Raw genomic sequence first — 17791 nt, 5'->3', positions numbered from 1 at the left:
TTAAAAGACTCTTAGAGGAGAATTTCAGATAATGAAAAAAATCATGGAATTATTCAGTGAGTACAGATCTGACTAGACAGTATGCTATTATAAGGTATACAGTAAGTAGTTTCTGATTTTTAATACAATACCCTAAACAAATGGTTGTTGGACAAATTGATGAATGTATCTTTTAAATCTTCTATACCTGAAAATATCTGAGTTACAATTGATTAGTGTTTTACTCCTTAAATATTGATAACATTATATATATATGCATATATATATTTATAGATACATTTCTAATTTTATAAAGTAAAAATATGTGACAGAAAAATGCATGTCTCATCACTGAGGAAAAAGGCTAGCTAAGCTTCAGATAAATGTCTAAGTTTCTGTCTGGGAAGCCTGAATCCATTAGTGAACTCAACTAATAGGTCAAGAAAAGTAATAGCCAAATAAATATTTTATTAGCATTTTGTGAAACTTGCTAATGGTTAAGCCTACTAATCCTACACTAGTGGGAATCTTCATTCAATATCAGGTCATTATTCAATAGAATATTGTCTCCAATTTCATATAAAGTGACTTTCTGGGCATGACTGGAGAAAGGTATTTTCACATTAATTGAATTCTTTAGGATACAATGGAAGAAATCTGCTGCTGCTCTAACTTTTTTGCTGGTTAACAGGCCAGAGGGAATCAAAGAGAGCTGTATCAAGATGCGGCAAAAAAAAATACGTCACACTTATTTTTAATCAGTTTTCATAACTGAGTTTTCTCTTGAACTGACAAATAAGGAAAAATTTGGTGTCTATTGGGAGGAATACCTCTCAGCTCAAAATCTCATTCCTCACAAGTGCAGTGTGGAGACACAGCCCTCCAAGGACCTCCAGTAGTTTAAGAGAGGAGCTGCCTGTCAATGACAGCATGGATGTGGGATTGCATATATCTGCCCTTATCCTTTCTAAATCCAAGTTTTAACTTCCACTTGATGTCCTCCATTTAGGGTCAAGTGTTTCACTGTGAGAGACTGGTGGAGATTGGAGTTGCCACGTGCCCTATATAAAGTCAGGGATGACACCAAGCAGCCAGAGCACATCTTGCTGGCTGATGCCCTGGGCTCATCGATTTCTCAAAAATCATTTAACTAGGACTGGTCCTGATGGAACCAGTAGCAGAGGCAGCCTCATCAGTGTTCAGAGCACTTTGGAAATTATCCTGTGGAGGCACAGATACTAAATATACTTGATACAGGTGCTAAAACACAGAAAGTATAGTGCTCAGTAGGTTTCTCTGTAGGCAAGCAGTCTGCATTGCCTTTCTTTTTTAACTTTGTTGGCTTTATTCCTTTTTTCCCCAAGTCAAGCCTACTGCACTCTGGTTTATCTGCTATCCATAGAAGTGTCTGTGTCTAAGTTCAAACTTAGATGGCATTTATTTTGTGACTAACACAGTTAAGACCAGCAGAATATGCACAGAGCAAGAAAATACTGAACATTAGAAAAAGCATGAGTTGTTGCACTGCAGATGTACTGTTTCAGTACTAGTAGAACCCAAATGAGCCTGAAATTTCTATCCTTCTTTAGGCTTTTCTGGCTTTAGATTCACCTCTTATCCTTAGCATCTAAAACAAAAATACAAAAAAAAAAACATTCATGTTTGGAGAAGGGACTTTATGATTCAGTAGCCACATTTAGACTGTAACACTGATGTGCTGATCAAGGGAGCATTCTTTTCTCAGGACACTAAATCAATTTTACTAAAATATGTTAATATTTAAGCAGGAAAAATATTTAATGATTCCCTCTTATCTAGTCCAGATGGATTGATTTCTTTTCCTAAGAGTGCAGTTTATGAAAATATTGTTTAAACTAACTGTGAGAGTGCTAGAAGAACATACACTGTATGATTCTTATGTATAATTTAAATAGCAATTTCAAAGCTCCAGTTCTATAGCTGCTCAACATATAAAATTCTCACTCAACTCTGCAGTTGGAGGAGATTCAATATAAGTGATTCTACAATTGATTTCAGTAGGTGTTTTAACTACAAGGGGAGAAAAAAATTGGCCAACAGTATTTGTAAAGTGCTTTTGGATTCTCGGGAGTGAAGGCACTGCAGTGTAAATTGTCATCAATTTTACGAGATGGAGCACACCCTCCCCAAATTCTATAAGCAATTTCCCAGTTTTAAAATATTTGTGTCCACAGTGTCATTCTGTAGTCTGCTGTTAACGATGAGCCACCATGTTAAACAGGAATGTAACAGTTGTAGAATTGACACTGTGTGCAACAAGAGGCAGTATGGGTCAGTCATACTGAAAAGTTTTTAGAGCAAATTCCTTTTGTTTTGCCTTTGGCCTCATGGCTTTTGCGTTGCAGTTATAGACAGTGATGGCAGTCTCTCTCTGAGGCTATTCCACAGCTTGAGGCTAAGGTATTCTCCAAAATTATAGGGGTTTTGTGGTCAAAGTCCTGCAGAAGTAGGGTTTATAACCTGTAGCTACATCTATGCTAGTAAATTAAACCAGGATCTGTTTCCTGGATGTGAGGCCAGCTGGCATGGTCTGGCCACATCTATGCTATTAAACACTTTTACTTTCCAAAACAGAGTGGCTGAATCCAAACTGCCTATTGGGAATGATCTTCGGTCCATGCTAATTTCCAAATTGTTACAGTGATTTTTTTGGAAGAGCGTTAGCATTCACCAGCCAAAACCGTGTCAGAGATTTTTTTTCTAACAATTTAACAGTACAGACTTCTGAGTTCCAGTGCCTGGACTATGTGCTGACTTTGTTTTAATTTTTTAGTCTAGATGTGCTTTCTATATCTTCCCTATGCTTTCTATTTCCTGAGCACATCCCTAGCTACAGAATACCTTATCAATGGAAAGAGTTTGTCGTCTGTTGTCAGAATAAAACTGTGAACTTTCTTGGGATCTTGAGTGGACAGAGATGTCTAATGTGAAATCCTGAGTCAGGTGTTGGAGACACCAAACTCATCCCATTTTTTACAGCCAAGCTGCAGACAGCTCCTTACCCAGCATGAGGGCTGAGTTTAGAAATCTACCACAGATGGCCAGCTGATGCCAAGTGCCTGACTTCTAAGTGCTGTATCACTTGGTGCACATGGTCTCGCATCAGTATTTTTATTAAAAAGGATTTGAATAAAGCTGCAAATGCAGTTTTTCCTACATTGTTTCTTAACTTTTCATGACTGATACAGCTGCTGTAGTAATGTTTGTTTAATTGTATTTGCTCATGTAAGACTGTGATATATTTCTGGTTTTATATCTGTCCATATATATAAAATCCATGCTCAAGAAAAGGATGGAGAGAGAACATGTTTGCAAGAGATTGACATAGGGAAAGCAAAGATAAGTGATTTTTAAAATCTATTGCCACAGTCTTCTCAAATGTCCTTGGTATTATTGTAAATATTTGCTATGCTTTATGTATCTTTGCTTGTCTTCCAAATGCAAAATATGTTTGCGGAAAAATGAAACATTTTACGTTTCACTGACTAATACAGTGAAAATATGCAAAAACATCACAAAAACTGCTTTCTGGGGCTGGAGAAGTCTCACATCATCAGGCTATGTCAAGGTTCACATTTCAAGCAGGCAGTTATCTGGGGGAGTTATTGTTGCTGTTGCTGTTTTCCCTTTTACAGACACTAGCACCCCACTATTCTGTTTGCAGAGCAATTCACATCAACTTCAGGCAAAATCAGGATGGATAGTTTTAACAGTTTGAGTTGACTTCAGATGAATCTTTCTGCCTGCAGAGCTATTGGCTTTGATAACCCACAGTTGATGAATGACCACATGTAGCCAAGGAAAGCAAAGCTGGTTTCAGACTATGGCTGTCGATAGTCTAAAAAATAGGGAGTGCCAGAAGTTTCCAAGAACAAAAATGAGTGGAAGGTGGTTTTCTACCCTTTTTCTAGCCTTAAGAAGATAATGAACGGCAATGCACAGCAGTGCCACTGTCAAGGGAGCAGTTTGGTTCTGGTCTCTAAAGAGTATAAGAGCTTAAACTGAATGAACAAGGTGAATGAAATTAGGTGAATGAAAGGCAGGATTTATAATGATTTGAAGAATATTATTACAGTAAGATTATGCAGGAAAACTAAGTTTCATGAAGTAAAGGCTAGATGGAAGTGTAAGATACTTTACAGACAGACACAACAAAAGTTCTTAGTTATAGTATTGACTTGAAAAAGCAATCTGAACACACAAATTTATTGCTGAGTTTTAACTTGATGCATATTTGGTGTTATGCATATGAAATGCTAAAAGGCCGCATTAATATGAAATTTAATGGAACAATTATAACCGAGATCTACATTGTCCATTTTGCTATGCATTTCTTGGACTGCCTTGTGCTTGTGTGCAGATGAATCCTGCCTCATCCTCATCCCTTCAGTATTTGTTAACATTATAATTTGGGAAAGTAAGACTTGTATTTTAAAGTATACACCTGAGTCAATTTTGATTTGAGATAATGATAATCTCTTAATTGAATTTACAGAGTTCTAGAAAAAAATTATATATCATAGACACTTTAGCTTACGTAAATGTCAAAGGAATGCCAATAAATGTAAATGTCAGATTTCAAGGGAAAGGGCTAATATCCTTTTACTGTGACTGTGATGGGAATCGTTATTTTTAGAGATGGAGATATTTGTGGGGGTTTTGGTGTTTGCTTTTTTGTTAGGTTGGGGTTTTTTGGTTTGTTTTTTTTTTTTTCAGTATTCTACCAAAATTTTACTAGGTTATGAAGATATTATTTAAAAACTTATGAAACTCCAGCGATAACCCTTCTCATCCAACAGACTAAAATATTCTTAAGTTCTCAGGACATTGAAGTATAGATTTTAATGGGTACTATATTCAAGACATTCAGTTATCCAGCCAACAAGCATTTTAATGAAAACACAACTGCACACGTGTGTGCTTGTGTTAGCTCTGTAATGATGCAATGTGTTTGGGTGTCTGTGTGCATCTATAGTACCTACACTCTATGTTTTCATGCATTCCTTCTAAGGTTATTCCTAACATTCAAACTTGAGAACATATTAATCAAAACTAAAATGCCAAGTAAACATTTTTCTTCTTTCTTCTGTACACGTGCTTCTACCCTTTCATTGATATAAAACTGAGCCAACACCCAGGCCACACAATACCTCCACAATGATAGCTTTAAGATGTGATTACCTGTGGCTTACAAATCCAATGCCACTTTCAAATACTGAGTAGGAAAGACTTCTAGTGTATCATGCAGGAATTCACTCTGTCAATAAGACCTGATATAGTGGAACTGAAACTCAGCTTTCCAGTGCAGTAATGGCACTTCTCACTCAGGAGGAAACAAACAGAAGACTTCAGCTAGAGACATTTGAGATAGTATGGAGATGGCCTTAGTCTGTTCTAGAAGATTTTTAGTCCTTGGCTATATACAGTGGGACTTGAAGAAACAAACTTTAGGGGAATTAAACCCAAAACAAAATACTGTGGATTACTCTCAGTTGATTGGTTCAAAACCTTTTAAAACACCTTAAAAATGCTTCTTGAAACTAATTTTTTATATATATAGAAAGGATAGTGGTATGATAGCTGTATATAAAGATTTTATTTCACTGATTTACAATGACCAGCTTAAATTTCCTATTTTTACTATGTCACATTCAAACCCTTACTTCACATCAGTTACACTTCTCCATTCACACACAAAAAAATACTACTATAACAGACTTTTGAAACTATATAGAACTGTTTTCAGTGTTCTCAATAGGTTTGATAAGCTAAACAGAACTCATTACTTGTTATCCAAGAAGTGTTTTTTTGGAGAAAGGATCTATTCAGATAACTGTTTGGATAAGGAAGGAAGAGGAACAATGGGAAAGAACTGTGCTCAACAGTCATACAAAATTACCTGGAACCCTTTATTTGGTGAATTGATTCCTCCCAGGTCTAAAGGCTTGTATTGACTACAGTTGAAGCTGATTAGAATTTTCCTATTATTTCCTGGGTATTAGGAGTAACCAATAACCTCTGATGGGAAGGAAGGTATTATCAGATGATATTTTAATCCCCATGTAAATTTGCAGAAGTATAGACATTAATTACAAGCAAGGAAAAGATGATCCTTGTATATTTTTTGAAATATGAGAATATGCCTACTGGCAGGAGCTCTAGAAGGTTAATTTCAGCAATAGATGGCTTGTGTTAATTACAAATTTTGAATTTGTAACAATATAACTCCATCATTTCTATAAAACAATATTTAATATACAACAAACTTTCACCACATAAACACATTAAAAACACCTTTTTATAGTTCAAATAATTGATTACAGGGTTCTCATAAAAACATTTTCATAACTATAATCTTAATACAGAATGTTGTTTTTTTTCTATGCCAAAATACATTTAGATGGTAAATTGTTTGTAGAAAAAGATACAGAGAGAAATGGGGTTTGCTGGCATGTGATCCACCTTATTTCATTCTTTCATGGTCAACTTCAAAGCAATATCTAAAATGTTTATCAGAAAATACTTCACTGTTTTATCCAGAGTCTTAACCAGAAAAAAAAAAATAAGTTAATTGGCAGTTCTCTGTTTCAGTGTTTGTCAGGTGTGCCAGAACAGCACTCATCCTCTGTACATCCTACCTCAACCATAACTATTCACTGAGGGTTTTTTTTAAAGACAGAATATTCCCATTGACTTTGAGCTTTGGGTGCCCACAGACTGAAGAATGGATTCACTATAATAGCTGAACTGCATTTATTAAATACAACACCGGTGGAAAAAAAAAATTAAAAAAAAAAAAAATCCACATAAAAACACGTAGGAAGATTGATCACACAATTTTATTAGAGTCTTTTGAACAATTGCATTATGTTGTTCCTTTATTTAAAAACTCTTGCAAAAAAAGACATTGGAGTGGACTGGTTTCAACCCTGAGCATTAACACTGCATATCAAGTACTGTAGTAAAGAAGCTGGTTAAGTTTGTAGCACTAGCACAAGTCACTGATATTAATCCTCTAGGTGATCAGGTTTTTACAAAAAAAATACATAGTTTTCAATAAATAATGCTTAATTTTACAACTTTGATACAGCAATGTCATACACTGTTTTGACACATACTAAACTCTGCATGCTATATAGTCTACTAGAAGACGAAACTTTGCCATGCATTTTCTTTTTCTAGTGCTAGAAAACACTTTGTCCTCCAGTGCATTGCCTCAAGCAGCCTTACCATCTTCCTTCTCTCACAGCAATAGGCCGTGCACTGGCATGCAAAAACCTCAAGAAAAGGTTTCCCCCCCACCATCACTCAGACTTCTAAACAAAAGTACTTTTCAGCTTTTCCCCCCAAGACCTGGAGTGGCTATGAAAACTAATTTCATGTGGCCTTGAAAAGTCTTTGAAATTACATATTTTAAAAGTGTCATGCTTGAAAAACTGCTCTAAAACATTCAATTTCCCCCACCTGTGGCCATCATGCAACATCATTGAAATGTTGTAACCATCGAAAGTCCCACACTGGAAAACAGGCCTCCATTTTAAAACAGCCCACCAAAAAAATTAAAGGAAAGAGGAAAAAAAGTATCACAGCATTTATGTAAAGACTCCAAAACGCCAACATATGTACAAGAGCAAAACCAGATACAAATAGTAAATGAACTAACAATGGCATATAACTCTTCTTCCTGGCTTCACCAGGAGTTGAGGCAAGTTGGTTTTGGAGATAAGCAGGATGATGGAAACAAAAACAAATTGTGACAATGGGAGTTCCTGGATTAATCATTATTATTTAATCAAATTTCTTCAAGCAGTAAATTGGTGTCTTGATTTTCTTGGAAGTGGGAAATACCAAAATCTAAAGCCCTAATTAACAACAGATAATTCTAAACCAAACCTGTTTCTGAGTATTTGCAAGGCTTAGAAGTTTGGCGCCCTTGCACTTTTTCATCCTTCAAGATTGCACTTCACAGAAAATCCAGATGTTGTAACTAACCACAAAGGAAGAAATTTGATTAATTAATAAGGATTGAAACCTCCATTCTCACACTTCCAGGTTGTTCATCATTGAAAACCATTCACCCCTTCTTATCCATATTGCTTTAGGGGTTTCCTTGTATCTACAGAAGTCATTCCTTTGAAATTGCTGTCAATCACAATTTTCTAAGAGTTTTTAAAATAATCCTATCTTTGCACTGGCATAAGTATTGGGTTTTCTAAGAGAATCTCAACCCAAAGAAGGTATTACTTTTATACATGAAATATTACGAACTTTTGTTTCCCTTTTTGTAAGTCATTCTACACTTTCTGCACATTTGTGCTTTATATTGAATATAAAAATAGGTCTTTAAAACTCTATTTACTTTAAACTCACTAAAAAACTACTTGCTTGTGAAATTCTCTTACAAATTCACTGCATCCATGTAGAGAAGATAAAACTAATTAGGCAGTTAATCGGTATAGGTAGTGTGCAAAAAAATTAAGAAAAAACAAAAACAATCACAGCCTTCAATGTGGGTGAGAGGAAAGGAAATAAACCAAAGGAATACAACTCTATAGTAGGGGAAATGTAAGGCAACTCATTGTGTTAAGTTTTTGTTGTTTGTTTTTTTTCCTGGCCACACTTACAAATGAAGGTTAGGATGAACTAAGACACCTACCCTGCCAGCAGCCCTTGCGGCAAAAACTCCCATTAAACTCAATGAGAATTTTTGTTTTTGTTTTTTTTTTTTTTAACCAGTGCAGGTTTAAGGCCTTACTAGGCAACAGTTGTGAAGATGTAAAAAGGAACTTCTCGAGCTGTATTGAGTATCAAATACCTAAAAATTCTATGGCCCTGACTTTGACCCCACACTAGTTTTACCTCGGTGTAACAACAGAGTTGCATTTTCCTCAAACAGGCATGTGTGAAGGATCAGACTGCATGCATGCAAATCACATTCAGTAGACTCCAAGAAGTTTCATCTGAATGACAACAAATGCCTAAAGAGCATGTAGCACTCAAAGGATGCTTGGAATGAGTCTTTCTACCACATTAGAAAAAGACTGCACTTAAAGGAAGAAAATATCTCTTAGTTGTGGTTCCTTTAAAAGGAGGAGAGGAAAAACACAATAAAAACAACAGAAGGGTAAAAATGGTAAGTTTACAAAAATATTCACTTCAAAACTGAAAAAGAATCAGAATGTTTGGTTAGATCTTACATTGAGTTGACATCCTCAGTGTTAGCAAGTAAATCGTCTTTCCACATTAAAAAAGCTAATTTTTCCCCCTTCCATCACTGAATCCTATTACACTTATAGTAGTAGTGTACAGAGACAAATGCTAAGAATGAGGAATAAAAGGCCACAGGAGATACTAAGCCTGCAACAGGACTGTTCTAGCATGTCAACAAGAATTCCTGTGAACACACAAAAACAAAAGAGAAACAGAAGGCATGAATATTATCAGATATGACAAAAGAAAAAAAAAGGAAGACTAGCTTAGCAGATGCTATTTTTCATGATAAGAAGATTGGTTTTTTACTCTTGCTGAGATCAGCAGGAGCTTAGGCATTTAACAGCATCAGACTTCAGCCCTAACAATGTAGTGGCTTGAACAGAACACTACCTAATTTTTCCTTGAGCAATATGCAACAATAAACTCTGAAATAAAAGAAACTCAACTGTCTGGACAAAAATTTGTTTCCCTGCACCATATACCTTCACTCAGAATAATTCTTCTGAAACAGTATTGTATAATTCCCATCTAGAGGAAGAAAAGATATACTTCTGAGTGGGTATTATATTAATTGATTAAAGTAGACCTGTTGCTCTTTTAAAATTTGCCTGACTGCTCTATACTTGGATCCTTTACATCACTTATCCTTGACTAATATTTTAAATGGTAATTTTCAAAACAGCTCCCAAAACTATATACAAGTCAAAACTTCCATAGGCTGGGACACAGACCTTATTACAATGCAAACTAAATGTAGCCTATATTTGACCATAATCGCTCATAACTCATCGAACATCTGTAAAGCACAAATGTTTAATGACACTGCCTATTATCACTTTACTAAACAAGGATGCATATCAGAAGAAAGGGACTGGAAGAACAAGTCCCTCTACTCTCATGATAGCTTCAAGAATTACTAAGAGAATTTTGGCTCAGTTTTAAGACTTAGAACCTGATCAACTTACTCCATCACCCTAGCCCAAAACCGGATTTTCAATAGCAGGATAGTGAATGGCTAGGCTAGAGCACTTCAGTGTATCTATCTATTTTCTTTCACTCTTTTGCCTTAGAAGAGATAAATGTCATTTGTTTTCAATCTGATTTCTAAGTTATTACATGGAGAACACACTAATCATTTGAGACCAAAAACTGAAAATTCAAGAAACTCTGTTTTATTGAGGACTATCCATTGCCAAGGATATCTTGTATATTGTAATTAAGTTTGTTTTAAAACACAGTTTCTCATAAAGAATTATCACAATGCAAGACATAAATTTGAGTTCCCAGATATGCTATATCTCTTTTCTGATAGCAAAGATTTAGGCCAAACAACTTTTATTTAGAATCATGAGTGTTTTATTATTATTATTATTATTATTAGAAAGAGATCAGATTATATTAATCATTTTACTACCAGTTTAACTAACCTAAAGTAAGATATCTCACCACTTAAATGCCTAAGAGTTGTCTTTGATTAAACATAACATGCATGCAGGTTTTAATGTTATGTTTTATTATGCCTTACAAATGTGTATGCAGGATTTTCATTTCAGCAAGTCTGAAAGCCTGTAGCAGTGGTTGCCACCAAAATACCAGCACAGTGAATTGTCCCTGTAAACAGCTGGATCATTAATTAGTGGAGACGAAAAAAAAAAAAAACCAAAAAAACCCAACAAAAACAAACAATAATTTACCAATGCCTATCAGATAAAAAATAAACTATTGAGAAACAAACTTCCACCTTGTGAGTCTGTTTATTGCCATCAGCAGTTATTTCAGAGAGCACAACTGAGATCTGATGGCTCCTACGGTTAAAAAAAATATAAATCAGAAAAGAAAAAAAAAAAAAAAAAAGCACACTGAAAAAGTCTGCTCACCTACAGCAGAAGCTCGTACCCCCCTTCTGCCCTTGTCCCCCGGGTGGCTCATCGAAGAGGGGCCGGGGCCGCCCCGCCGCGCCGAGCGCTGCAGGGGGGCGGAAGAGATGCAGCCCCACTGCGCCGAGCATCTCCGCCTCGGGTCTCGCCTAGGCTATCCATCAAAAAGGGGAGAGGGGGAGGACAAAAAGCACAGCTGGGAGAGGACCAGGTCGGGTGGAAACGGGGGAGCAGCGCCCCCCACCCCGCCGCGCCCACCTCGCTGGAAACCGGACGCAGGGGACCGGTGGGGCGGCCCCCGGGGAGCCGGGCTCGTTCACCGGGCTGGGGGGGAGGTGGGAGAGCAGAAAACACCCGGGACGAGCCAACCTGCCACCGCTCGGCCAGGCCCCCAGCAAGCCAGCCCCGGCCGCGCCTGATGGAGACCACGCTGCTGCGAGCCGGTACCCACCGGGCCCTGCGGAGCAAAGCCGGGGTGGGAGGGAAAGGCGATGGGAGGCGATAAAAAAAAAAGGCAAAGAAAAGAAGCAGCCCTTACTCTCCTTCCCCCCTAGCTACGGTCATGCACAACAGCCTACAGCTACCGCTCCTCCGCAGGCGAGGGGGTGACAACACGGCATCTCCAGCGTTCCTTCTACAGACACTAATAGCGATACGAGTTTCTATCAGTTCCAGCTGATTTATTAAAATTGTCAAGATACAGACTTTCAGCATTTAAAAAAAAAAAAAAAAAAAAAACAGGCTATGATGTTGACAGTGCACAAGTCTGCTTTTGCCATCATTTGCTACAAAATATGCAGATGGTCTGTACTTTAGATTATATTGCACAACATGAGAAACTTTTAACTATGTGCCTTTTTTCTTTTCTTTTTTTTTTTTTTTTTTTGCTAAAATCGAGAATCCAGTTTCATACCTTCCATCTGGGGCCCCATCCACATATCACAGCGTATGAGATACATAAAGTCCTACTATAGTACAGTACATATACAATCTTTTAAACTAAGATAACAGCTCTGAGGTCTATATCACCATTTTCAATAAATCTTTACCTACAAATATTGAACAAATCTGAACTATAGCTGTACAAAAAAAGTGTTTGTTTCTTTTTTTCTTTTTAAAACCACAAGGCCTTTAGATGCAAGGATTATTTTTTTAAAATTTTAATCCTTTTAAAACCAGGACATAACGTACCAACAAACTTGCATGCTAAAAACAGAAAAAAAAAAAGAAAATAAAAGGGAAGAAGTGCCTGAAAAGTCTTACTGAAAAAACACAGCAAGAATGTTCCCTTTTCACTGTACAAAAATACGCCTGAAAATATATTAATTTTTAAAAAAGACTGAGGTCTGTTATGTATCAAAAATGTTTCAATACCTTTTTGTACTGAGGTCTAGGCTGTCTGGTATTCAATCAAGGAGGTATAAGGGAACAAGTTACAAAAAAAAAAAAAGTTGGCAAGTAGAAATCACATTTGTAAAACCATAAACAATTTGATCTGAAAAGTAAACTCTGATCTTAAGTCAGTTCAGTTATTTGTAAGCGTTTGTACAGTCTGCATTTTTTCAAGCTCCCTGCAGCTTTGTTAAGAATCGGATGCATAGAAGACATCAGTTTTCTCCCTCCAAAAAAAGTTGCAATGGTCCCTTTCGGAAAAATAATAATAAAAAAAATAGAACAGTTCTTCAAGATCTCTCACGGGAAAAAAAATAAAAAAAATCCACAAACCCCCTTGAGTAACAGTTGTGCTGCCACAAGACTTCTTTGCAGACCATCTTCCAGACTTCAATCAGAGACCGACAAGCTTCAAACAGCGCCTTCTGTATCATTTTTTCCCCAGTCCCATTTGCCTTTGCTGTTGTTGTTGTGATCACCAAATGCAATTAAAAAAAAAAAGTAAAAAAAAAAAAAGTAAAAGTAATTAAAAAAAAAATCACAACTCCCGGGCTCGGAACTAACTTCAAGATTTTTTTTTTTTTTTAAAGAAAACAAGACTTTTTTTTTTTTTTATTATCATCATCAGCATCATCATCGTATCAGCATCGCCGGCGTCGCGCAGCTCCGGCTCCGCCGCTCCTCGCCGCCGCTCAGTACGTGAACACCAGGTCGGAGAAGTTCGCCTCCAGCCAGTCGCCCGCGATCATCTCGCTCAGCTCCGGGGTGCAGTAGTCGGGGAACTCGAAGTGGGAGCCGAGGCTGCCCTCGCTGAAGGAGTCCAGGTCCTTGTCCACCAGCGAGAGGGAGAGGTTCCCGGCGGCGGTACCCGCTCCCAGCTCGGCGGCGGCGTGGCCGTGCTGAGAGAAGTTGAGGCTGAGGTCGAAGAGCAGGTCGTCCGCCTCCTCGCTGCCGGCCGACGAGGTGGAGATGGACCGGGAGGAGGCCGGGGAGAGACCGGGCGGCTGCTGCGGCGGCTGCGGGCCCTGCTTGGTGATGTTCTTGAAGCTGTAGTAGAGTCTGCTGCCACCGCCCGCAGCCGCGGCACCGCTCCGCACCTCCTCATAGAGACTGGCCCCCTCGGTGGACTCCGCCGAGGAGCTCAAGGTTGGACTCGCCGGTACTTTGGCCACGTTGTACCGCCGCAGCTGCTGCGGCCCCGGCTCCTCGTCCTCCTCCTCATCCTCCGCCTCCTGCTTGATCCGCAGCTGCAGCTCGTCTTCGTCCTCCTCCTCATCCTCCTCCTCATCCATGAAGACGCACTTGACCGTCTTGCTGCTTACTTTGAGGGTGCCGAAAACGTACTCGTCCGCCGCGTAGTCCCCGTGGTGGGCGGCTTTGGCTCCCGGCTTGGGGGGCGAGGAGGCGGAGGAGGCTTTCAGCTTGCTACACTTCTTGCTGGAGCTCTTGGCGCTTTTGCTGCCGCCGCTGCTGGTGGGTGCGTTTTTCTCCGGACTTTGGCTGGCATTGGGCTTGGCCGACGGGTCCATTTTGGGCTTTTTCCTGGGCCGGTATTTGTAGTCGGGGTAATCGGCCATGTGCTTGAGCCGCAGCCTCTCCGCCTCCCGGATGAAAGGGATCTTCTCGCTGTCCTTCAGCATTTTCCACCGCTTGCCCAGGCGCTTGGAAATCTCCGCGTTGTGCATGTCCGGGGACTGCTCCATGATTTTTCTCCTCTCGATCTTAGACCACACCATGAACGCGTTCATCGGTCTCTTTATGTGCCCCGACGCCGTTTTGCACCAGTCCGGATCGCTCTCGTCCAAAGCGACGGGGCTGCAAGCCATGAACTCTCCCTCTTCTGTGTCCATCGCTTCCCGGGGCAGGTTGCTCTCCGCCTCCGCGCTCTCCGCTTGCTGCACCATGGTGGGCTCTCACCGAGGAGCCGCTCTTCCCGCCGCCGCGCTCCGAGCCAACAAAGCCGCCGAACCACCGCCCCCTTCAGCCGCCGCACCTCGCCACTGCGGCGCGCCGCGCCGGGCCGGGCCGGGCCGCGCCGGGCCTCCGCCGTGCTGCGGGGCGCAGCCCGCGGGGCGACTGCCGGGCGGGCGCGCGCGCTGCTGCCCACAGCCCCGCGGCCGGGCCGGGCTCGCGCAGCTCGGCTCTGCCCCTGCACCCGGCCTCGCGCCGCCCGCCCTGCCGCGCGCGCGCGCTCCCCCCTCTGCGAAACTCGCGGCTCCTCGCCCGACTCGTTATCAGCGCCTCATATGGGTGACATCACTGCCGCCGCCGGCCAATGGCGCCGCGCCGCCCCGCCCACCGCCCCGCCCACCCCCTTTATCAGCCGCCCCCCCCCCGCGCGCCCGCCCCGTGCTGACACACCCCCTGCGCGGGGGGCGGCTGGGCAGCGCGCTCTCGGCGGCTCGTCCCTCTGCCCAGGAGACAGCGGCGGTGCCGCCGCGGGGGGCTTCTCCTTCGGGCCTCCGCCGTGGGCCGCCGCTGGGTGCGGAGCTGAGCGGGGAGAGGGGCGGCGGCGGCGGCGGCGGCGGTGGCGGATCTTCCGTGGCTCGCTCGCTTCGTGAGGCCGCGGAGCCCCGCGCGGGCCAGGGAGGCGGGCGGTAGGGGGCGCTGGCGCTCCGCGGTCACCTCAGCGGCGGCGCGACGGCTCCTCCGGCGGGAGCAGGGCCGGGGGCCAGTGCTGGTGCTGTCTTTGCCCTCGCCGCTTGCCGCCGGGCTGGGCTCTTTCGCCTTTCCTGGCTTCTTCGCCGCGGGTGTGCGATACGGCCCTCACCGCCGTAGAGCGCCGGCCGCGCCGCAGCTGCGGCGGTCGGCGGCGTGGGTCCGCCAGTGGCCGCTTTCCCCTCCGCAGTGGAGCCGGAGCCGTGGCCACTTGGAGGATCGCGGCGGGCACCTCCGTTTCGTGCCCTCACAGGCCCCCCAGGGCTTGTTTCGGTGGCTTGTCGGTAACGAGCGGGGCTGCGAGGCCACAGAGCAGGGCCTGGCGCGCTCTTGCTGCGGGGGAATCCGGTTGCCTGTGGATACGGACGGTGCCTCGGGGTCCGGCCTGCTGGGGGGCCGTGCCCGCTGCTCCTTCAGGCCAGCATGGACAGCCTGCCTGGGGCGGTGGGGAGGTCTCCCTGCCTGCCAGGACTTAAGCCGAAGAAGGGAGGTCGTCGCACCCACCTGGAGGCGCTTCCCGCGTGGTGTAGGCTGAGGATAAAGGCAGTTTTTTCGAAGTAGGGAGTGAAAGCGCACAGGCAGCGTCTAACAATACTGATTTTTGTTTGTTCGCTTTCCAGAAAGCACCCAGTTATTCAGCAGCGTCGAGACCGCTGCAGAATGCCCGCAGCAGATTCTGCTGTTCCGGATAATCCCATGTTTGTCTTCATCGGAGAATTTATGAAATCCAAAGATGACTGTGTACTCATCTGTGGTATGCTGGAAATATATTCAGATACTGTTCTGCAGGCCTTTTTGTGTTTTTCTAGCTGCCACTTACAGTTATTAGCAAGGCAAAAGTTTAATAAGTTTTGTGATGATTGCTGGCTGGCTGGAGACATGTGAGACAGTGAGAGGGATGAGTCCTGGCACAGCTTTTCCACTGTCAGAGTGCATCCTATTGAACTGGTGCTAATGGAGCAGCAGGTCCCCTAGTACATCATCCTCTAATTAGCACAGTGGTTCATTTTCCTCAGACCACTGCAAAGTTACTGTGTTTGGATGATGTGACTATGATATCATAGGGCTGCAGAATGACTAGTGCTGTTACAGGAACCAAAAAGCAATCACTCACCTCTTTTAGCTTTATGGATACATTGGGGTTACTGGGTCTCAGCAAGTTGGGTCTCAGCGGCACTTGCTAGGAGTCAGGAAGAGTTTGAAGGAGTAGACAGAAGGCAGATACATAGTGTCACATTGCTTCCCTAGCTGACCCCAGGAGGGTGTACAGAGTAGAGAGAAAGGAAAAGGCATAGCTTAAGAAACTTGTTACTTCGTTGTAAGTAAAGACAGATTTTGAAAAATACCGCTCTGTCTCTCCATGAGTGCAGAGGGCTTTTTTCCTCCCACCTTTCTCTCTTGTGAGACAATCTCCTGGTGGTACAATCTAGCCCCATAATAATGCTTCTCCTTAGAGATGGGGTGAAATGGAAAGCTGCCTGACAAGGTATTCAACCTGTCATAAAACACTGGAGTTTAGAGAAACCACGTGAGGAGAGGGTGCAGGCAGTGCCTTCAGGAGTGCCTGAGTTCATGCCTCAGCTGTGGGCTCTCTGAGGAGTGCTATCTGCAGGGCAGGACATTCCTTCCAAAAGGGCTGTGAATTTGGCACTTTCCATCCGTGAGGAATTGCTCAGATTGCGCACTGTACAGCCATCTTTGTCACAAGGGTTTTCAGAAAGGATCCGTTCGTTGTAATGATAGTGTGGACAGGAGTCTTAGACACATGAGTTTGTTGCCTCCAGAGAAGTCAGCTTTACTGCTGTTGGACTCCTTTCACCAAAATGATACTAGGATACCAAGTATCTCAGTTAATCCTATTCCTTAGCATTATTCTGTAAATATCAGTGTTCCAAATAAAAAAAAAAAAAAAAAAGCCCCTGTGAAAAATTCTGACATTTTCCCATACATTTTGAATCCGGATAGAAACAATGCTGTAGTTTTACAAAATGAAACATGTCAAAGTGTTTTAATTTGTTGTCGGTGTTTCAGATTTTATTGTCATACAAATGCACAAAATTCAAGATTATCAAAATTGAGTTTTCTATTAAACGAAACCAATGAATTTTCATAAAATATTGATATTTTGATGAATCATCATTTTCAAAGACCTATGAACTATTTTGGAAACTTTTTGGTCAATTGAAATGGAAATCGTGTAATCAATATCAACAAGGCATTCTGATGACTAAGACTGTACCCACCAGGGTGACAGTCTGACATTTGAACAAATCAAGATCAGGAGAGATCATTTTTAATGAAGCTTTAGCATAGATTGAAGTCACCATCATTAAAACATACTTAATCTGGGATATTTCTTCTCTTTCGTATTTGTTCCTGTGAATAAGCATGCTAATACTGTGTGCATCACATAACTTTCATAAATCCCATTTTTCTATTTTTGTGGCATAACTCATTTTTCTGAAGTGTCTTGGAAACATTTCAATTTTTCCTCAAAGTGATCTTTTAAATATAAACAGCATTACTGTTTTCTCATGCTTGTTATTGTTATGTTCTGGTTGGTGTTTGTTTTATTTTGAAGGGTAGTGCTAGGAAGACAATAAAGCTGAAAACTGATAAATAATAGCCACACT

The 17791-nt window shown here is 41.8% G+C and overlaps 1 protein-coding gene across 1 annotated transcript; it reads right to left on the bottom strand.

Moving 5' to 3' along the window:
- Nucleotides 1-6346: 6346 nt before the first annotated feature.
- Nucleotides 6347-14518, bottom strand: SOX11 (SRY-box transcription factor 11). The gene has a single exon (XM_065681576.1). It carries the CDS (start codon nucleotides 14402-14404, stop codon nucleotides 13193-13195), a length of 1212 nt encoding a protein of 403 aa, XP_065537648.1. The 5' UTR covers nucleotides 14405-14518; the 3' UTR covers nucleotides 6347-13192.
- Nucleotides 14519-17791: the final 3273 nt, after the last annotated feature.

This window comes from Lathamus discolor, chromosome 5 (assembly GCF_037157495.1).
Source record: "Lathamus discolor isolate bLatDis1 chromosome 5, bLatDis1.hap1, whole genome shotgun sequence".
NCBI lineage: Eukaryota > Metazoa > Chordata > Aves > Psittaciformes > Psittacidae > Lathamus > Lathamus discolor.
The sequence above is the reverse complement of the archived record's forward strand: the minus strand, read 5'-3'. Positions and strand labels throughout refer to the sequence as shown.